Genomic DNA, 22,070 nt, shown 5'->3' on the forward strand with positions numbered 1-22,070 from the left:
AATTGAAGGTGGAGGCCTGAATTCCAACTTCTGCGCCGTCTAGATCTCAGGCGGGGCTTTTTCGTCTGTGGCTCCAAGCCTTTGGAAACTTAGAATTCTGTTATTTGGTGGCGTCCACTATTCCCAGCTCCTCAGGCCCAGTTGGATTTCAGCAGAAGGAGGAGGCCCGAATCCCCGTCCCTGTGATGGCTGGGGCCCATTCATATCCAAATGATTGTAGCAGGTACCCTCCGTGAAAGGTCCAGGGAAGCTGACAGGACCAAAGGTGGGAAACAGGTGGCCCACAGCTCAACAGAGCTCTTACTGATGCTATTTCAATAAATGGCTTAACTACCAATATTTTAAATCATGAGACAAATGCATATTAAAAATCCAAATTTCCAGCTTCTCAGGAAAAATCGGAAGACCCAAACACACTTGGATCATGGGGATGCCCTGCTAAAAATGCCTTATTTTTCAAAGCTCGTCTCCACTCTGGCCACTAATTTACAGCACCTGCCTGGCCTCCTAGACACTTGAATTAATAACTCCTGTTATAGATCACAGGGTGGAATAGTTGGTTGCTTGCTCCTTTAAGAAGTTGGGCCCCCCCTCTCTTTTAAATTGTTGTTCTTTGCTTCAACAACCCATCTTTAAAAAAAAAAAAACAAAACTGTTTGCTTGCTCCAGGTCTTAGTTGCAGCACACAGGATCTTCAATCTTTAGTGGTAGCATGTGGGAATTTTTTTAGTTGCAGCATGTGAACTCTTAGTTGGCGGGACCTAGTTCCCTGACCAGGGATGGAACCCAGGCCCCCTACATTAGGAAAGAGTCTTAGCCACTGGACCAGTGTAGGAGAGAGATGGGCTCCAGGTTAGACATTTACAACTGGCTTCCTGTTTGCATTTCATAGGGCATGAAGAAGTGGGCTTCAGGCTGGATACTAACAACTATTAGCACTTCTTGAGACAAGAGCTAGGTGGACTCCAGTTAAGGCATTTACAAGCAGCTTCCTGTTTGCCCTCCAAAATGGAAGTAACAGCAGAAACAGGGTAAAAAAAACCAGTGTTTTCCTCTTGTAAACACCTTAAGGTAACAGTCATGGCAAGGACAAAGAGGAACAAAACCCTGTTTGAGTAAAGGATTAAGGGATCTCCGTTCCCCCCTCTTTGGGGACAAGGGAGATGTTACACCTGTGCAGGAAGGCTCCTTGTGGGTCAAAAATCAGGGGATAATGCCAGAGCAGAGTGAGTCTTGCTCCTCTCAGAAGTCTTCACTTAGAGATCCATCTTGGCTGAAGGGTGCAAGTGCACCCAGGTTAGGCCAGGTGTGAAAAAAGAAACTAGATAATTGGCCTGAAGGAAGACAAAGCCCTGGAAGAACTGCCCTGTATAAATGACTTAACCACCTGTTTGTTGTGTTCCTTTTCACAAATGGGGACGCCCACACCCTTTCTCTCCAGTGTGTATCTCTGCCTTGCTTCTATCTTAACAAAGCGTTTCTCTGTTTGCTCTCCCACTTGTTGTTGTGCTATGTCTCCAATAATAAACTTTGTACCTGCATTTACAGTTTCTGCCTCTGTGATAAGTGCATTTTTCACTGGGGACAAAGATCCAGGAAAAAATAGCTTCTAGCCTCTAGCCCTTGCTGGTCTGGCAGTTAAGATTCCTGGTTCTCATCCAGGCTACCCAGGTTCAATTACTGGGTAGGGAATTTAGATCTCACTTCATGCCATCACTCACTGCTGCCTCACTGAGATTAGGACCACCAGGGAGGTCTCAAGAAGTTGCCTTTTTGATTGAATGAACTTCTTCAGGATTAAGTAGTAAGACATCTTTTTAAAATTATATGGGGCTTCTCTGGTGGCTCAGTGGCAAAGAATCCACCTGCCAGTACAGGAGATGCGGGCTCAATCACTAGGTCGGGAAGATCCCTTGCAGAAGGAAATGCCAACCCACTCCAGTATTCTCGACTGGGAAATCCCATGGACAGAGGAGCCTGGTGGGCAACAGTCCCTGTGGTGGCACAGAAGTCAGACGTGACTTAGCGACTAAACAACAACAACATCAGATGTATATACAACAAAAGTCCTCTTCCAAGAGGTATACGCTCCCAAAGAACTATCCATATTTAAACAGCTGGACATGACTGAGCGACTAAGCCCAGCACACGCATGCAAACAAGGACATATGCATACACTTAGACTGCCATGAGGGTTAGGGTTTTTACCAGCTATTGTCACTACTGAATCCCCAGCATCTAGAAAAGTGCTTGGCACACAGAAGGTGATTAATAAGTAATTGGTAAAAGAATGGATATTTGATCTAGAATCTGGAAAGAGACCCTGACGAATGAGTCAGTTTACCAGAAAGACATCCTCAGCAAAGGGAACAGGAAATGCAAAGACCAGGAAAGATCCCTGAAGGCAAAAGGAATTACAGTTTGGAATGGCTGAGGAGTGGTAGCGGAAGAGTATGGCTGAGGCCAGAACTCAAAGAGCCTTCAATTCCAGCTACGGAGTAGAAGGCAATGGGATGGTTTTAAGCATGGGGGTGACCAATCATGGGGTTTCCTTGGCTACAGCAAGAGAGACTGGAGGGAGGTTACAGGTGAAGTAAGGTGTTATGACCAGATAAGAGAGGGTGGGCCTGAGCCAGGGAGGTTTCCACAGGGAAGGGGGAGCAGCAGTCCACAGGGGAGCTAGATATCAGTACAAATCCCCTGTGGGAAGACAGGGAAAGAAAAGTTGAGAACTGTGTTTTGTGATGTCGAAGTATCACTACAATTATGGAGGGAAGAAAACTAAACAAGGGCTGAGAGATGGGAAGTCCCAGGGTTGGCTGGAGGTCCCTGGGGTGAACATTCAGTCTGTGCCAAAACTGGCATCCATTGTGGAGTGGTAGGAAGACACATTTCTGCAGCAGCATGGGGGGATGTGCTTGCGGGGAGGTGGGGGTTCCAGGCAGAACCTGGGTGGTTACGTCTTTGCGGGGAAGAAGATGAGCTGTTGGAACCTGGACCAGTGGTGGCCCAGGGCCAGCTCCTAGCGCCTTAAGCACACACATCCACAGTTCAGCAGAGTTCTAACTTGATGTGTAACCTTGCTGTATTCGGGCTTTCTCTAGTTGTGTTGAGCAGGGGCTACTCTGTTGCAAACCATTGGCTTCTCATTTCAGTGGCTTCTCTTGTTACTCAGGCTCTAGGGCACTTGGGCTTCAGCAGTTGCTGTATGCGGGCTCAGTAATTGTAGTGCATGGGCTTAGTTGCTTAACATGTGGGATCTTCCTGGACCAGGGATCAAACCCACTCCCCTGCACTGGCAGGGGGATTCTTAATCACTAGGCCACCAGGGAAGCCCAACAACTCACTTCTGAATCTCAGTTCCTGACTAAAATTATTCAATGAGCATCATTCACAAGCAGGTTGTGAGGATCAAAGGAGGTCATGTTGGGGGAAGACTTTGTAAACTTTAAAGTCTTATGAAGCTAGGCCCAGATCCATGGCACAGTGGACAGGCAGGCAGCTGCCACTCACATCACACACCCTACCACACCCTGTCACAGATATATTGACACTGTCACAGACCTTAAGACCACCATTGACAATGCTCCAAATGCAACTTCCAATACACACACCAAGTATGACTTACTGAAGGCAGGAGGAGACGGAGGCAACAGAGGATGAGATGGTTGGATAGCATCATCGACTCCATAGACATGAGATTGAGCATTAAACAAACTCCAGGAGATAGTGAAGGACAGGGAAGCCTGGCATGCTGCAGTCCAATGGAGTTGCAAAGAGTTGGACACAACTTAGTGACTGAGCAACAACAATCTGGTGGCCTGGAGCAAGTCGTCTAGAAAGAAGTGAGTTGGAACTGGGAAAAGAGGTGTATTAACTAGGATAATGCTAGCTACTATAGCAAATACACCCCATGTGTATAACAGCTCAAGGAAGTTGATCTCTCTCTCTCTGAACAGTGCAAAGCTGGTGTTCCTGGTTGACTGATGGCTTGCTTTCTTACATTAATGTGGAGACCTAGGCTCCTTCCTTCTTGTGGTTCCACAAGCCCCTAGGGCTTCATAATCTTCTGTATACAGTCAGCTAAAGAGAAAGAAAAGAATGTGGAAGACACATAGGACTTAAAAGCCTTGGCATACTTCACTCCACTCACATTCAGTTGATGGGAACTAGTTAGCGCATGGCCACACCTGACTGTGAGGAAGCTTGGGAAACTAAAGTTTAGCTGTGTGCCAAACAAGAGGACATAAATTTGTTGCGAAGAGTCACTCGGTTTCTGCCTTTGAAGTTTTCAGGTCATGGCCCTAGAAGGGGGCAATGGAGTAGAGGGTATAATATGAAAGATGGGGTATCACTTTATCCTTGTAGAAAGAGGGGCACAAACTGGAGTGGCAAGTGACTTGAGAGCTCTAAATAAGCCCATGTGTGTGTACATGCTCAGTCGCTTCAGTTGTGTCCGACTCTTACAACCCCATGGACTGCAACCTGCCAGACTCCTCTGTCCATGGGATTTCCTAGGCAACCCACTGGGAAATGGGTTGCCATTTCCTTCCCCAGGGGACTTTCCTGACCCAGGGATTGAAACTGCATCTCCTGTGTTGCAGGTGGTCTCTTGCATTGCAGGCAGATTCTTTACCAATGAGCCACCAGGGAAGTTCCAAGTAAGCCCACACTGAGGTAAAATACAAGTCCCATGCTGGATACATGCATATATTAAAAAAAAGAGGCCAACTGAAGACTCTGAAGGGCCCAAGTTCATCTGGGACTGGGCCAGGCCGTGGAGGCAGGTGCCCTTCTTCAGTCAACAATACTACATGAAGGTGGGACTTTCATGTGACTTGAATGCACAGGTGTCTTTGGGAACCTGACCTGCTCCCTGCCCAGATGGATGAGTGTGTGCATACCTGATTGTATGTGTCTGTCACTGGGCTGTCTGAATTCACAGGTTCCTGTGCACATGTGTGATTGTCACACGCCCATGTCCAAGGGACTGTGCATTCACGTGACTGAATGCCCAGATATTCCTGATGAAGGAGAATCTGTGAGTTTCTGCCCAACACACCTGAAGGGTCTGTGTGTGTGCGACCATGCCTGCAATGCAGCCATTTTTCTGCACACACAGGAACAGGCTCAGGAAGGACAGCCTGGAGATGTCTCAGGACAGAGGTGGTAACTGTACGTATACAATTGCCAGGGGGAGAGGCGCTGAGTATGCACACGTCCAGCACAAGGCAGGTGTGGGATAGGTGTGTGCTAAGTGAAGAACACATGTGGACACTCAGATCACAGTAAATATGTCCTGGTGTCCACGGGAGCCCCAGCAGCTTGTACAAAGGTGCCCAGGTGTGTGAACATATATTTCTGTGTGCCCAGACGTGCCCTTGGAACTCCCCAGATGGTCCAGACTGGGCTGGGCTCCTCGCTGGGCACACAGAGGCCTCTGCTGTGTGTCGGTGCCTGTGTGGGGGCACTGCCAAGGGTGCGTTGGCGGCATGTGTGTGTGCGCGTGAATGTGTGCGCGCGCCTGTGTGTGTGTGTGTGTATGTGTGAGTGTGTAGGAAGAAGCATTCGCTCTCTTAGACCTTGCTTCTTTCTGTGGTTCGGTTTCTATAGAGACACTTCCTGTGGCAGAGAAAAGAGGTAGTGAGCTGGTGTTTCAGGATGTGAGGGCCCACAGGAGCAGACCTGGGTTCTCTCTGTCATCTGCCCGTCATCGTGCAAGCTCTGGCCGGAGCTGCCCGCAGTCCCCATGGTGGGCGCCCCCCGCAGCGGGGACCCGTGAAGAGCAGCGGCATGCCAGGGAAGCCCAAGCACCTGGGTGTCCCCAACGGACGCATGGTGAGTGTGGGCTCCGGGCCAGGCCCACAGGGAGGGGGTAGGCACACCCAGGGTGGAGCCCAACAGGCACAACCGGCAGGGCTGGGCTAGAGAAGTTGTGGACAGACAGCAGCAGGTGGTGGAACCTACTGCCCTCACCCCAGGACCCTCCAGATGGCTCTGATGGGGGACTGGTGCCACTTTGAGGATGAGACCACAGGAGAATAGCCATAGGCTTCTGGCCCAGTCCCCACTGCTCTCTCACCTGAGACTTAGGCACCATCTGGGGCTGCCGGCTTCTTAGAGGAGCAGGCAGACTTGGCATGCCATTTGCCCCCTGTAGCCCCCACGAGGCCCTGAACCCCATACCTCACTTAGCCTCAGCCCCCTCCCTCACCTCGTATCCTGATGCCCACAATCTGGTGAGGGGCAGTTCCTACGGGGTCACCACCCTCCACCGAGACCTGCTCCAGAGGCTTTCTGCCACAGCTAGCAGTCCTTGGGCAGCCTGGGTTGGGTCAGCAGGATCACGCTAGGTCCCTGCAGCTCCTGTCTGTTCTATTCCTGGGCTGCTAGGAAGGGTGGGGGGAGCTGAGCCCTGGGATGGCCCTGGCTGTTGCCGCCACCCCACCCCTTAAATCCTCTGGTGGCTTGGCGTCCAGGTTAGAGATGCCCTTGGAGAGGTGGCTTCTTTATTAATTCAGCAGATGGGACAGGCTGTGCTGGGCTTCTCATCTCTTCCCCTGGACACCAGCCCACTTGGCAGAGACCTAGCTCCTCCTAAACACTCCAAAAAGTCTAGACAGTGTCCTAGTCTCTGACCCAGACCCAGCCTAGTACTGTCCACAGAGACCTGGGTTCTCATCTCAGCTCTGTTGTCCCTGACTAGGGACTGACTCTCAGTTTCCTCCACTTGAGATGATTAAGTGGAATAATGAATCTGAGGTCTTGACCCACTGGGGAGTCTCCATTAAATGTCAGCCCAATTCCCCCGCTCATTCTCAGCCCCTCTTCAAGGATCTCCTACCTCACCAAGAAGCTGAGCCACTCCCCACCCCTACTCCTCCTACTAATTCCCAAGACCTGTCTCCACACCTCTTCCTCCAGCATCTCTTTTTTCAGCAGGAGAGAGGCAAACCCCTCCAGGCTGGTCCAGTCCCCCACCTCACTATCTACCATCAACCTAACTTTGAAAATTTGAGTATGCAGGGGCCTTGCACTCCCTGGAGGCATGAGGCTTGGCTCACACCTCCCAGGGCATCCACGCCAAGGAGGAACATGCCCATTCCCCCACCCACCCCAGAGGTAGCTGACTTGATGCTTCTGAGCAATGCCCACAACTGCAGGACAGCCGAGGGGCTGAGACACCCAGCTTCTGCGCATTGCATGTCAACCCATAATTTCTTTAAGTCCATGGACACCCCAGCTCCTCTCAGAAACTTTCACACTCAGGTTTATCTTTGCCCTTCCCCAACTCCATCCTGACTCTCTGTGCTACCTCTTGGCATCCCGAGGGTCACAGATCAACCACTCACTGGCCCTCAGGCAGGCTTCTGCAGCCATGGTCAGCTGAAATGGAGAGGGACGAGCAGGCATCAGATAAAGTTATCCACAGATGTGGTCCAGTTGTCAGCCCCCTTCCATGAGTTACTTCCTGAGGGAGGCTCAGAGGAGGACATGACATGCTAAGGGCAGCTGGCAGGTAGAGGGACCTGCCTGTGAACCTGGCCGATTTGACTCGATGCCAGGACTCCTCCGCTTCCCAGAATTGCCTGGCTTGGTCCTCCCCTACCTCCCCCTGCCACCACCCCCACCTGTCATTCCCTGCTGAGGCAGCTTCAATTGTCAGCCTCGTCTTTCTGCCACTCAGCTTGTCAGGCGGTTGCAAAGCAACCTGTCACTTAAAGATGGCTCCCAGCCCCCTCCCAGAGAGGCCTTCACACAGTCCCAGCTGCTGTTTCATTTGTTCACTCACACATTCATTCAACAACCCCTCCTTTGGGCCTGCTCAGTGCTGGCCCTGTCCCAGGCATCAGGACCCAGGCCCATTGCCCTAGCCCCTGCCTTCAAACAGCTCCTGGTCTGGCAAAGCACAGAAGGCACGAGCACAAACGCTGGAATAAAATGCAGGCTTGGGTAAGAACGTGGGTCAGGAAGAGAGAAAGCTTGAGGAGGACCTGGGAGGGAGAACCAACTTTTCCAGTCGCTTCATGCATTGTTGGTGCGGAAGGTGCCCTGAAAGGACGTGCCAGCCAGAGTGGGGAGTAGCTTGGCGAAATGCCTAGGCTCGGGGAAACAGGATGTGGGCGCAGGGACAAGGCCTGAGGGCTGGTGAGCCTAAAGCCTGGAGTTACTGAGTCTTGTCACTCTCAGGGCACCCAGTTAGTCTTCCTGCTGGGGAAGACCTGCAAGGCAGAGGCCACTGCACCTTGGAATCCAGCTCAGGGCTAGGGGTCAGCTCCATAGGGCTGACTCAGGCTGCAGAGCCGGGCAGCCGTGTGTCTTCCCAGAGAGGATCTTGGGGCCTAGTCACCCCAAGCCAGGATGAAATGAGATGACTGTATAGAGGGCCCAGTTCAGATGTTGCTCAGTAAATCAGCCTTCCTTTTGAAGTCTGACCCCCTCCAGAGGGCAGAGTTCATCCAGGAGCCCCTGTGCTCTTTCCCCCAGTCAACCTTGCCCAACTACACCCCAGGGGCTGAGAGGCCGTGGGCCTCTCATCTCCATGGTATGTCTCCCGTGCACGCAGGGAGGGAACTCTATGGAGGAGAGACCTCAGGCTCCCGAGGCAGGCACACTGGGGCCCTAGTTGTGCAGTTTCTTTGGGTTTCATCTGTAAAACGGAAGCCATAATACCTACCACCCCAGGTGAGGATGGAGGGAGAACGTGGCTCTGTGCCGTTGCTGTCGGAGAGAGCACAGGAAACATCGGGCCACTCTCACCTGGGTATTCTCAGACACCAGTGACTCCCCCAGGGCCCATTTCCAAGGAAAACACTATGGCAAACTGAGGCCACATCATGGTTCAGGGGTGCCACTGGCCACCACATCCTTCCTCATCCCTTCTTCCCCTTTTCTCCCATTCACTCACCACTTCTCCTCAGGCAGGCCAGGGTGGGGTAGGGCCAGCCTGGCTCAGCACAATTTCCCCAGGCACAGGAGCCTGGACAGGTCAGAGCCCTGAGTAGCAGCAGCAGCCACTCTCCTCGCTGCACGCCCACCACATCCCTTCCTGGCAACCCCGGAGGATGCGAGTGCTGAGCTCCAGACTACCCCAGGGGGAAACTGAGGCCCAGAGAAGGGAAGTGACTTGCCCTGGAATGGTGGATCTCGAATTGGACTCCTTCCCCACTCCTTGCCACCTCCTGTCTCAGCCCCAGCTCTATGGGTTAGCATCTAGTGGGGCAAGAGAGGGCCAGGAAGAACTGCAGGCCACAGAGATGGGGGGTCTGGAGCCACAGCATCCCTGATGGGGGGGTGCCAGTGCCTCCTGAGAGGGCAGAGGACGGCTATGTGAGCTGCTCAGGAGCACTTGGGCTAGTGCTCCTTATGGAGGGAGTTCAGGTCAATTCTCTCCTGTAGTACAGGCCTGCCTTTCAGGAGCTACAGGATGGAAGGGGAGAGGTCCAGACATAAACTGGCAGCATGCATTGGACAAGGGATCAGGGCAGCTGGTGTTTAGGGATAACCGATGTCAACAGGCAGAGACTGGAGAGCGGTAGGGCAGCGAGAGCAGGAGCAGATACCAGGCAGAGGAAACAGCAAAGCAGGAAGCAGGAGTGTGAAGGGGTGTGGGGAAAATAAAAGTCTGATAAAGCAGAGGGTGGAGGTGAGGGGGAGGCCATGGGGGAGGCTGAAGAGGTTCATTAGTCAGGCCCCAGCAGAGCTTCAGCTGTAACCCAGCAACTGCTCTGCCTCCCAGACAGAGGAGTGGGACCAGAAGAGGACCTGGGAGCCAGCCTCATCTAAAGACACAATCCATCCAACAAGATGTAAAGAGCAAAACAAAACACAAGTGTAAGCCAGCCCAGGCCCCTCTGCCTTCTCTGGGGTCCTGGCTTGCCCATGAGCATCCTGCTTCTCCGCCACCCCACCCCCCAACCAGGAGAGAGTGCAGTGGAGAGCGCTGAGTAAGTGAGAGGCTGAGTCCAGGTTAGAGGGCAGGCCAAAGAGAGGCCGGTGGGTGTTGGGTGCGGGAGGAGGGAGGGCCAGATGGCCACTGTGGACGAGGAGGGGAAAGTCAGCATGGTTCCCGGAGGCCTGACCCGGTGACCAAGGCTGGAAACAGCCACAGAGCAGCCTGGGGAGGAAGAACTCAGGGCAGGCAGGTGTCCAAGAGGGCGCGAGTCTATGCTAAGTCATTTCAGTCGGGTCTGGCTCTTTGCTATCCTATGGACTGTAGCTCGCCAGGCTCCTCTGTCCATGGGATTCTCCAGGCAAGAATACTGGAGTGGGTTGCCATGCCCTCCTCCAGGGGATCTTCCCCACCCAGGGATCGAACCCGAGTCTCTTAGGTCTCCTGCACTGGTAGGCAATTTCTTTACCACTAGTGCCACCTGGGAAGCCCTGCCCATGAGGGTAGCTGCCAGGAAAGGGAAAGAACAGCTGGAAGGAATCTTGAGCTTCAGATTATCCCCTTCACACACCCCAGGAGTTTGTCCTGCAGCCCCAGGGGAGAATTCTGATGAAGCTGTCAGATGGGAGAGCGCAGAGGCAGCTGGGCGAGGGCTGGGGCAGCCAGGCGAGGGCGCACGGCTTGGTTCCACGCCCAGCTTCCCTCTGCACAAGCTTTCCTTCCTCCTCAGCAACGTCTTATCCCCACACTCCAGCTTGGAGACAGGCTCAGGGAGGGGCCCAAGGTGGTAAAACTAGAAGAGGTCAGGACTAGGATTTGAATCTGGGTCCAACGGACCCAGTACCTGTGCTTTTTCCTCTACAGCAGGGCTTGGCAAAGCTGAAAGCTGAAGCAGGGTCAGACACCAATACTAGTGCAACAACAATAATAGTTATGTTCCTTGAATATTTACCACATGCCAGGTGGTGCTCTGAGTTCTATGTATATTTAGCTTCTTTAATTACAGCAAGCCTTTGATGTCAGGACCATTATTTGCCCCATCTGGTGGCACTAGTGGTGCCCCACAGGTGTCCCACTACCTGCCTGCCCCACAGGAGATATAAGACACAAGGGTTCAATACCTGGGTCAGGAAGATCCCCTGGAGGAGGGAATGACAACCCACTCCAGTATTCTTGCCTGGAGAGTCCCATGGACAGAGGAGCCTGGCGGGCTACAGTCCATAGGGTCGCACAGAGTTGGACATGACTGAAGCAACTTAGCATGTACAGAGGGAAAATGTAAGTCACAGAGGTGAAACATCCTGTCCAAGGTCACAGAGCACAAATTTGAACTCAGGTTGTCTGGGACCTGCTTCCGTAAGTAACAGAAATGCATCAGACTGGCCCCAGAGTCCTCTAAGGAGAGTATGAACTCCTTCTAGAGGAACCAGTTGTTGCTCAGGACCAGCCAGGGTTGCCATGCTGGGAAGAAGCTCAGGGTAGCTGGGGCAGAAACCGGGGCTTCATGTAAAATGCCTGACTTTTAAATGTGGGAAAACCCTTTTAAGTTAAAAAAAAAGCATTCTGATATTAATAACATCTTACCTGTTTGCAAGCCAGCTCTGGCCCACAGATGTGTGACCCGGGTGCTCTGTGGGGGACAGAGAGGGAGATTCCAGCCAGGAGGGCAGGGGGAGGCTTCCTGGGGAGGAGACATCTGCAGATGTGTTTCCAGTAGGGATGGACTGAAAGGACAGGTGGTGAAAGCTCCTGTGACAGGACCTGGTGAAAATGCAGCAGGGCCAAGGGAGGAAGGAACCGGGGATCAGTCAAGCCCCCGGTGATGGGAAGAAAACCAGATGCAGGGAAGCTGGTTCCCTGCCCTGCGTTGGTGGCGGCAGGAAGTGGCTTCCATTTGGGACTGGCTGAGCTGGAAGGGCTTATGGGGCATTTGGGTAGAGATGTCAGCAGGAAGTTGGCTATATGTGTGTTTGAAGCTGGGGAGATGTGGGAGGGAGAAAGGGCCCTGAACAGAGTCAGAGAAGGGTAAAGGCCGCCTTGCATGTATAGATAATGAGGAAGCTGGAGGAGCTGCTAGGAAGGTAGGAAGACCAAGGGAAACCACTGCGAGAGTCATTTTGAAAGGAGGGTTTTTCTGTTTCAATAATGGTTGGGATTCCCAGAGAAGTCAGAATTGTGCACCTGGGGTGGGGAGTGACGGAGGGGGCACAGAGAATGGGATTGACCTCTGGAAATTGACCTGTAGCTACTCAACCAGCCACATCAACACTGCCTGGGAGTTTGTTAGAAATGGAGAGCCTGAAGCTCCAGAGGTGCCCCTCTGTCATTCTAATGCACACTAAATGTGAGAACCACTGCTCTCTACTATAAAATAGAATCCCATGCCCTGCCCAAGGTAGGGTGTTTCCAAGAAGAAACAGTTACAATAAGGAGATCATCAGTTACACAGATAATCTCTCCTTTCTCAAAGAAAACAGCAAACATCAACATATCACTTGCCACATGCTGGCCACTGTTGTAGATGCTGGAAATATATTAAGCTGATTTGACCCTCACGGCAGGCACAGGAAGTAAGTCACTATTATTATCATCCCCCCTCACTTACAGATGGAGACAAACAAGTAACTTGCCCAAAGTCATACAGCTAGTAAGTAACAGAAACATGATTCAAACTTTACACTCCTACCCACCATGCTCAACACCCAGGCTCACCCAGTGGGTGCTAGGGGTTAACCAGGAGTGACTGGAGGGTACCTTGCATAAGTCCTAGCACACAAGGTGGTTGGCACATGATGGAAGGGGAGCCTGAGCAAAACCCTGAGCAAGCAGTGACCCGGCTGAGGATGCCCAGCGTGGCCCTCCAGGCAGATGAGAACACAGCTCCGGTCCCAGGGGCTGGGCTTCAAATTGTCCCTTGAGAATCCACAAGGGGCTCTACTCTGACTTTCCGCCTTGGGTTTCTTGTAGGTTCTGGCTGTCTCCGATGGAGGTAAGTGACAAAGTGCATAGAGAAAGCCTGGGTGGAGTTGGGGGTGGGTGTTGAGGGGGGTGATACCTCTGCCATTTGCTGTCTTTCCAGGGAAAGTACCTGAGATGGGATTGGGCCAGGGGCTGGGGAAGGCCGCAAGGCTCACCTGCACTTGTCCATCCCCCTGCAGAGCTGAGCAGCACGACTGGGCCCCAGGGCCAGGGCGAGGGCCGAGGCAGCTCCCTCAGCATCCACAGCCTCCCCAGTGGCCCCAGCAGCCCCTTCCCCACCGAGGAGCAGCCTGTGGCCAGCTGGGGCCTGTCCTTCGAGCGGCTGCTACAGGACCCACTGGGCCTGGCTTACTTCACTGTAAGACCTGGGGTGGGATAGGGAGGGCGGATGGCAGTGGCCACCATGGGGGGAAGGGCGGAGGGGCATGGGAGAGGGCATGGCTGGAGTTTCAGGCTGGCCAGATTTGGACCCCTCTGTTGGCTTCCTCATCCAGCTTTTCTTTGGCACTCATTTGTCTTCTCCCAACTGGGAAGTTTCCTTCTCTCTGCCTCTTTTTTTCTTCTCTGTGCCTCTGGATCTGATCCCATCTGTCTGTCTGGCTTGGCCTCTGGGCCCTCTTTCTATCCCAATCTCTTTGACCACATCCCCTGACTAGGTCTCTGGGTCTCCACGTGCCTCCTCCTTCTCCCCACCCCCAGGAGTTCCTGAAGAAGGAGTTCAGTGCTGAGAATGTGACTTTCTGGAAGGCCTGCGAGCGCTTCCAGCAGATCCCGGCCAGCGACACCCAGCAGGTGGGGAGAAGGGGGAGCTGAGGCTGCGAGAGATAGGACCAACCCCTGAGCCATGCCCCTGACCTTCTCCTGTCCATCCCTGCCCCAGTTAGCTCAGGAGGCCCGCAACATCTACCAGGAGTTCCTGTCCAGCCAGGCGCTGAGCCCCGTGAACATCGACCGGCAGGCCTGGCTCGGCGAGGAGGTGCTGGCAGAGCCGCGACCAGACATGTTCCGGGCCCAGCAGCTTCAGGTGAGCGGTCCCAGGGGGCGTGGCTTGGGGTAAGGGGCGTAGCCTCTGAAGGGAGCTGGGCGGAGCAGAGGCGGATCAGGGGCGGGGCCAGATCCAGGGGCGGAGCGTGAGCGGCAGAGATGGTGGGGGTGGGGTGGGGAAGAGAGCAGATCTGGATGCTGGGACTCCGCAAAAGATAGGGGCAGGGCGCGGGTCAGAGGGAAGACGAGAGTCTACTGTGAAGGAAGGGCTGAGGGGGCGGCGCCTGGGGCAAGGAGGGGCTCGGGGCTCGCCCCCAAAGTTGGGGATGCAACCAAGCCCCAGGGCCGGGTCTGGAACCCTGGTGGCTCGCTGAGTGCTCTCCGCAGCTCACCGCCCGGCGCCGCCTCCGCAGATCTTCAACTTGATGAAGTTCGACAGCTATGCGCGCTTCGTCAAATCCCCTCTGTACCGCGAGTGCCTCCTGGCGGAGGCCGAGGGTCGCCCCCTGCGGGAACCTGGCTCCTGGCGCCCCGGCAGCCCAGACGCCACGAGAAAGGTCCGCAACGCGGGGTTGTGGGGGGCGGTGTCTCGGTGCAGATGTGCTGGGGTCGCCCACGGTCGGCCTGCGGGCTGACGCCCCGCCCAGTGGCAGTGCCTTCCGGGTGTCTTGCAGAAGCCGAAGCTGAAGCCCGGGAAGTCGCTGCCGCTGGGCGTGGAGGAGCTGGGGCAGCTGCCACCTGCTGAGGGCCGCCCACTCCGCAAGTCCTTCCGCAGGGGTGAGGGCAGGAGCGGGCCGCAGAGATAGGGAGGGCAGGAATCTGGGCAAGTCTGGAGAACACTCCCTTCCTCCTATGGTCCTGCAGTTTAAGTCGGTGAAAATTGAAATGTAGGGCCCTGTGGACCCCCCACCCCCACCCGGCTACATTCCCCTGGTGGTTCGGTACCCACGCTAGAAGTTTGGGAAGCCCCCGTCAGCAGCGAAGCCTCCTGGAACCCAAACCCCGTTAGACCCCTGCAAAAGGGCTCCAACAGGGTCAGCTCGGGTGCGGAGAGGCCTCAGCAGAGGGGTAAGGAGAGGAGGCCTGTCCTGCTCCGTCTTCTTCTCCTCTAGAACAAGCCGGCGGGGCGGCCAACTCAGCCTTGCGCCGTGAGTCCCAGGGATCGCTCAACTCCTCTGCCAGCCTGGACCTGGGCTACCTTGCCTTTGCCAGTAGCAAATCTGAGGTAAGCCAACTGCCAGGGGAGACGAAGTGTGGACCCAGGTCACTGACTCTTACCCCTCTGAGTGGCCACCATCATTCTCCGTCACCAGCCCCACTTCATCCCCTACTTGATCCATATGGCCAACAACTCAGCCTCCTTACTTTCTTCCTGTCCTCACTGCATTGGGCCCCATGCACATTATGGGTGAACTCTTCAGCCTGTGTGTGCATGTGTGGGTGACCAGGTGTATACAGCGTGTGTGTAGCAGTCGGTGGGTAGACTGGTCCCTGGGGTGCCCATAGGCTTGGGTGAGCATACATGTATTCCCATAGGAGGATGTAGCCTGCCTGCCTGCAAGTGTGCCCTTGGGCACGTGTGTGCCTGTGTGTGACCCAGTGAGCTTACCTGTGTACCTGTCTTTGTGTCCTTGTATGTGTACACATCACTTCCCTTGACATCTGCTCTGGATCAGAGCCACCGGAAGAGCCTTGGGAGCTCAGAAGGTGAGAATGAAAGCCGACCAGGGAAGTACTGCTGCGTATACCTGCCTGATGGCACAGCCTCCTTGGCCCTGGCCCGACCCGGCCTCACCATCCGTGACATGCTAGCAGGCATCTGTGAAAAACGAGGCCTCTCTCTACCTGACATCAAGGTCTACCTGGTGGGCAATGAGCAGGTGTGAACCTGGCCTGGTCTCCAACTCTAAATCTCTTCCTGATCCTGAACCGTGCCCCCCATTCCTGTCTCTGCTCAGCCGTGACCCCAACACCAATTCCATCTCTAACTTTAACCCCATCCCCCATCCCTACCCCCTTCCTGACTCCAGCCCTCACTGCAACCCTCAGCCCCATGCCCAACTTCAAATCAATCCAGCACCAACTCCTCACTCAAATACAGATATCTACCCTTACCCCACAAAAATCCTGTCCCCATCCCATTCCCATCCTGGTTTCCAGCTTCATCCATATCCAGAGACTGTGATAGTCTCTGGGAGCAAAAGTGGGGAAAAACCACTGCTGGAGCTGGGTTTTTTCCTGTCATCCCCAGACTTCAGACTGCCCATTCCTGAAAGGGCCATTTGGAGACCCCTCACTCCCTCCAGGAAAGCCCAGCTTCATCCAGCCTATGAAAACTTTTCCTTTAGGTACAAACTAGCATAGCTTTAAACTTAAACTAAACCATCCAGTACGAGGGAATCTAAAGGAAGGATGCTATATCCCAGGGAGAACTGTCAGAATATCATTCACCCAGTAGACAGTCCTAAGGCCCTGCCAGGTGAGTAAGCAGAGGGACCCAGGGTCCTCCAGGTCCAAAGGCTGGAAGTGAGCCAGGTAGAATGTGATCAGGGAGGAGAAGGTGACCCTCCAGAGAGTTTCTGGGGCAAGATAGGCATTTCTGGGTGGTCCCAGGAGGCTTCAGGGAAGAGGTGGTGGTTGATGAGGATGTTTGCCTGGCAGAGCTGTGGGGGGGAGGACATTTGGGCAGAGGGGATCTAAGAAGTGCTGGGCACATTCAGAGGCCTGGAGCACAGGAGTGTGAGGGCCACAGTGGGAGAAACTGCCCATTCTCTTGGACACCCAGGCAGTCTCCACAACCCAGATGGGTTCTCATGTCTGCTAAATATAACTTCCCCACCCACACTCCACCTGTCCCTGCAGACAGCACAGGCCTTTTCCCTAGGAGAGGCTGCCTCCCAGCCCTGGACTGGTACAGGTTGCCGGGTGGTGATTACTACCACTACTTTTATGTACCTACTGTGTGTCAGACACTGTGTAAGATACTTCACATCCTTCTGGCCTCACAGATGTCTTGGAGGGAAGAGCTCTTTTTTTGCAGTGAGGAAGCAAGAAGTGTCCTTAGTAGGTGGGAATGGAGAGAAGTGGACAAGTGTAAAAAAATAGGGACAAGGCCTGGGTGGCTGACCAAAGGTGGGTGGTGAGGGAGGAAATGCATCCAGCTGGCCCGGTTAAGTTTCACATGCCTGAGGGACAAAGGGCAGCTGTCCAGGGGGCAGCCTGGCTCAGGAAGAGGTAGTTTCTTCCAGCCCTTAAGCCTTAAGCCCTTAAGCCGGCCCTTTTAACCAAGCAGCCCATTACTATTTCCTGCTCACCTCACCTCCATGTTTCCCATAACTCCGCTCCTTTTCCAAGTCTTTCCAGCATTCTTGCCACCCTTCTCCCTGGTCTGGGCCATTCTAGGCTCTGATCCTGCCTGGTCTCTTACTCTGTCCGCATCTCTATGGCTCATCCGACCATCAGCCCTTGCCTCTGACCCTTAGGGAGCTTCCATAGTGGTCATGGAAGGACGTGAGGATGACCTGGGGTGGGGGAAGGGGGAAGGAGAAGGAATTCTGAGACTCTGCCCTTCTGCGTCTGCAGAAGGCCTTAGTCCTGAATCAGGACTGCACCGTGCTGGCAGACCAGGAAGTGCGGCTGGAGAACAGAATCACCCTCGAGTAAGTGTCTGTCACCTCAGCCTAGGGTCCCAGTACTTACTGGGATCCCAGTTCGGGCTGCTGTTGTCCTTCCAAGTCCGGGCCCTGTACTAACTCCGCCCCCTAGGCTAAGGCCCCACCTCCCATCTGTCCCACCGCCCCAGTTCAGGCTCCACCCCCTCTCGGGCCAGTCCCAGGTGGGTTGGGGGAGAGGCGTGGCGGGCTCTCCACCCTTCCGCAGCGCTAGGGTCCCGCGCAGGCTCGAGGTGTCGGCGCTGGAGCGCGTGGTGAAGATCTCGGCCAAGCCCACCAAGCGGCTGCAGGAGGCGCTGCAGCCCATCCTGACAAAGCACGGCCTGAGCCCGCATCAGGTGGCGCTACGCCTGGTAAGCAAGCCGCTGGGCCGAGGGACCAGGGTGGAGTGGGGCGGGCTGCCCGTCCCGCGGGCTACTGACCTGTCCCTTCAGCCAGGCGAGAAGCAGCCGCTGGATCTAGAGAAGCTAGTGAGTTCGGTGGCCTCCCAGAGACTGGTTTTGGACACTCTCCCAGGTAAGGGATGTTGGCCCCATGGCTTGGTCCCCCAGAATACCTCTGGCCCAAGAGGAAGGGGGTCCAGACAGGAGGCAAACAGGAGTGGTGGCGCTCTCTGCTGCAGGTGTGAAGATCCCTGAGGCTGGCGACATACCCCCTTGCCACAGCCAGGTGAGCCAGGGGCTGGGTGCCTTCCTTTGCCCATCAGTCTCCCCTCCTGGTTATGGCTCCAACCCCACGTTCTCGCAGGGTGGACCACCTAGAATCCAGGACAAGGCCACCAACCTCCCTCCACCGACCCTGAACTCGCTGGCCCAAGTGCCCAATAGTATCATTGGAAAGCGGCAGACCTGTGACATTGAAGGTACGTCAGGAATGGTGGCGGCTAGGGACCAGAATGGTTGAGGACCATTGAGGGTGGGTGGCCTCAGAGAGCCTTGAGCTGAGGCAGGGGCCTGGATGTCACGGGTTGGAACAGGGTCCCCTGGGATTGAGGGACCAGAAAGGCCAGGATGGGGGCAGGAAGGGAGCATTAGTACTGGGTTTAGGAAGGCTGTGGCCACAGTAAGGGCAGTGGGTCTGTCGTGGGCCAACATAGGTAGGTCTGCACCCATGGGCCCCTTGACTCTGCCACCACCCCTAGGCCTGGTGGAGCTGCTGAACCGAGTGCAGAGCTGTGGAGCCCATGACCAGAGGGGCCTTCTGCGCAAAGAGGACCTAGTGCTTCCGGAATTTCTGCAGCTGCCTGCCCAAGGACCCAACTCCCAGCAGCCTCCACCACAAGTGGAATCAGCAGCCCAGCCCAAGGGGAGCGCCTTGGACTCCACTATCCACTCTGCCCTCTGACAGCTACCCAACAGTCCAGGCCGGCTGCATGGCACCTGGCGGGCCAAGCATGCCATGGGCCCGCTCTGCATGCCCTGTCTGTGCCATGAGTGTCCCTGGCCCCTTCCTGCCATGGGCAGGCCCACAGGAAGAGGTGGCAGGGGTAGAGAGGAGACTCAGCGGAGTGACACCCCACAGGTACCACCACTTGGTCCCTTAACGGGCTTGCTCATCCATCCCTTGCTGCCAGGCCACCAGGGGGAAGTGGGCCTCGCCCCCAGTGCAGGTGTGCCCAGCGCAGAGGGGCGGCATTGGCAGTGCCAGCCTCCCCACTGCCTGCCAGGCCTCAGCAGGGAGCAGGAGAAGGGGCCGGCCCCTCTTCCAGTAGTTGGTCTGAGTAAGGCCTGGGGGTGCAGGCAGGCAGCCCCTCCCTCTACCCAGAGACTTGGACTGTGCAGTTGGCTTGGGGCAGCTGGGTTTGTCCTGGATGTATGATATTGTTATTATAATAATTATTATTATTCTGCCATGAGGTGTCTTCCTTGTGTGCCAGTCTACACGGTGCGCCGCCCCCACCCAAAAATTGCATTGCCTTTGTCACTAAGGTCAGTGCCAGGAAGTTCTTGGGGGCCTCAGGATGTACCCCCTGACTTCCTGTTGTTGGAGCCTCTCTTTCTGATTGCATGGGAGTATAGGGTGTGAGTGTGAGAGAGAGACAGAGACAGCCAGAGAGAGAGAGGAAGGGACAGAGGAAGTGGGGGAGGGAGGAAGGGGAGAAGAGGGGAAAGGGAAGGGAGGGGTAGACCCCTCTGGGGAGCTGTGCCTCTGCTGGTGTCTTTGTACTGTTCCTAGGTCTTTGAATCTGAGTACAGTGTCTGGTCACTCAACTCCTTTTCTCAACTGTGCAGACGTGGCAGTGGGCTCCTTTGGATTCCTTGAAGGCCTCAAGGAGGACACTGGCTGTTGTGGCAAGGGCAGGTTCCGGCCCTACCTGCTTTGGCTGTTTGGTCGTCCCTGTCTCCAGGCAGCCAGGGAAGCCCAGTGCCCACCCAGGAGGAGAAGCAGTGATCTCTTTTAACATTCTGTGATTCTTTTGGGGAGAAACACACTCTTTTTTAATTGAAGTATGGTTGATTGATAATACTATGTTAGTTTCAGGTGTACAGCAAAGTGATTCTGTTTTAAGTTTAATTGAGGTATAGCAAACATACGGAAGAGAAGTCATGACTATATAACTTGAATTATCATAAAGAGAACACAAACCAAGAGTGATTCCATTTTGTTTTGTTTTTTTTTCAGATTATGAGATAAATTATGAGAATGGGATTAACAGGTACAAGCTACTTAAGATAGATAAGCAACAAAGATTTACTGTATAACACAGAGAACTATATTCAAATCTTGTAATAATATATAATAGAGAATAATCTGAGATTGATTGTTATATATTTATCTTGTATACAGCCAAGTTCTCTTATTAATTCTGGGTGGGGTTGTTTTTATTTGTTTTCATTTTTAACTAGATCCTCTTAGAGTTTTATAGATATTCAATATCATCTGCAAATAAAGGGAATCATGTCTCTTTTTCCACTGGCATACTTTAATTTGACTTTTTATTAAAGCAATTTCAAATTTGTAAAAAGTTGCAAAAATAAAAACAGTACAAGGAGCATCCATATACCCATTTGTTCTAGCATTTTCTCTGAGTGTGTATCCATGTGTGTGAGTGCTTGTTTTTTTTTAGAGCTTTTGAGGGTAAGTTATGTCCAAAACTTCAGTGTGTACTTCTGAAGAATAAGGATATTCTCTTACATAACCACAGTACTTATCAACATGAAATTGACAGATACTTTTATCTAATCTACAATCTATATTCCAATTTATAAGCTGACCTAATAAAGTCTCTTATAGCATTTTTCTCCCTCTAATATAGGATTCAGTCTAGGGCCAGGTATCACATTTAATCATCATGTCTGTTTAGCCTCCTATAATCTGAAATCAGGGAGAACCCAGGAAGGAGAGCGCCAGCCATCAGGCAGAGAAGCCAGACTCAATCCCAGTGTTCTGTGATAGAGAAACAAGGGACACAGAGCCTTGAAAAAGCACTGGGAGGAGTAAGGGGTGCTCGTGACTACCTCTAACAGGTTGAGCTCTCTTCCCCACTCCAGTTCTTCACCCTCTGCCAGGGGCTCCCCATATCTGCCCCCTATCTTGTAACTGACTTTTTACCCTTGAAATTCCTGGGAGAGATGAGTGGGGTTTGCTGACCTTTCTCTAGAAGTTGGATGCCATGATCTTAATTTTTTGAATGTTGAATTTTAAGACAGTATTTTCACTCTCCTCTTTCACCTTCATCAAGAGGCTCTTTAGTTCTTCTTCACTTTCCAGTAGTCATATATGGATGTGAAAGTTGGACCATAAAGAAGTCTGAGTGCTGAAAAATTGATGCTTTTGAACTGTTGGATAAGACTCTTGAGAGTCCCTTGGATGCAAGGAGATCAAACCAGTCAATCCTAAAGGAAATCAACCCTGAATATTCATTGGAAGGACTGAAGCTGAAGCTCCAATACTTTGGCCACCTGATGTGAAGGGCCAACTCACTGGAAAAGACCCTGATGCTGGGAAAGATTGAAGGCAGGAGAAGAGGACGACAGAGGACAAGATGGTTGGATAGCATAAAGACTCAATGGACATGAGTTTGAGCAAACTCTGGGAGATGGTGGAGGACAGGGAAGCCTGGCATGCTTGCAGTGCATGAGTTGGACATGACTGAGTGACTGAACAACAACTCTAGAAGTCGAGTACAGGCCTCCCTCTTGGGGCCTTCAGCCCTCTGCCCCCTCAGCCCATTTTGTTTAGCTGTTGGGGTCGTCTCATGAGCCAGGCTTGGCTACTGAGTGTGGTTCAGGAATGATCCTCTGACCCCAATCAGAATCCCAATCCTGGTCATTTTCTACTGTCCTTTGGGGAACTTGCAGAAAAGACATGCAGGGAGAGAACATGCTTGCAAATGAAACCAGCACAAGAAAGCAGGTCTGATGGATGGCGATTCTTGACGAAAAGGATCTAAACTCCTAAATTCACCCATCCACTCCTAGACTTCCTCATTAGGCAAGCCAATGCTCGTGTGTGTGCTCATGACTCTGAGTGAGGTTTCTAAGACTTACAACCACAGAAGTCCCACTTCACTGAAGCTCTCAGCTTACACGCCTCAGAAGAGC

At 53.4% G+C, this 22,070-nt stretch overlaps 1 protein-coding gene across 6 annotated transcripts; it reads left to right on the forward strand.

The window, feature by feature from the left end:
• Positions 1-5,637: 5,637 nt before the first annotated feature.
• RGS14 (regulator of G protein signaling 14) lies at positions 5,638-20,527 on the forward strand. Of its 6 annotated transcripts, none has more exons than XR_014057095.1 (16): positions 5,638-5,838; positions 12,860-12,881; positions 13,051-13,229; positions 13,571-13,663; positions 13,752-13,895; positions 14,269-14,412; positions 14,530-14,632; positions 14,968-15,080; positions 15,532-15,735; positions 17,438-17,514; positions 17,753-17,879; positions 17,961-18,042; positions 18,149-18,195; positions 18,274-18,388; positions 18,668-19,047; positions 19,758-20,527. XR_014057095.1 is itself a non-coding variant. In XM_081501967.1 (15 exons), exons 1-15 carry the CDS (start codon positions 5,794-5,796, stop codon positions 18,868-18,870), a joined length of 1,698 nt encoding a protein of 565 aa, XP_081358093.1. In that variant the 5' UTR covers positions 5,638-5,793; the 3' UTR covers positions 18,871-20,527. The 6 variants fall into 6 exon arrangements, 4 of the variants coding, with proteins under 4 accessions (XP_081358093.1, XP_081358095.1, XP_081358094.1 ...); XR_014057096.1 differs by having other exon boundaries at positions 20,149-20,527; XM_081501967.1 differs by having other exon boundaries at positions 18,668-20,527.
• The last annotated feature ends 1,543 nt before the right edge of the window (positions 20,528-22,070 follow it).

The sequence above is a fragment of the Giraffa tippelskirchi genome, chromosome 6 (assembly GCF_054371585.1).
Source record: "Giraffa tippelskirchi isolate mGirTip1 chromosome 6, T2T-mGirTip1v1.2.pri, whole genome shotgun sequence".
NCBI lineage: Eukaryota > Metazoa > Chordata > Mammalia > Artiodactyla > Giraffidae > Giraffa > Giraffa tippelskirchi.

Excerpts from the sequence above, each read along its gene's own strand:
- RGS14 (XM_081501967.1), top strand. The coding sequence starts at position 5,794 with ATGCCAGGGAAGCCCAAGCACCTGGGTGTCCCCAACGGACGCATG. Across the intron at positions 13,230-13,570 it reads TGGGCCTGGCTTACTTCACT|GAGTTCCTGAAGAAGGAGTT; the intron begins GTAAGACCTGGG and ends CCCCACCCCCAG. Across the intron at positions 14,413-14,529 it reads GCCCAGACGCCACGAGAAAG|AAGCCGAAGCTGAAGCCCGG; the intron begins GTCCGCAACGCG and ends GGTGTCTTGCAG.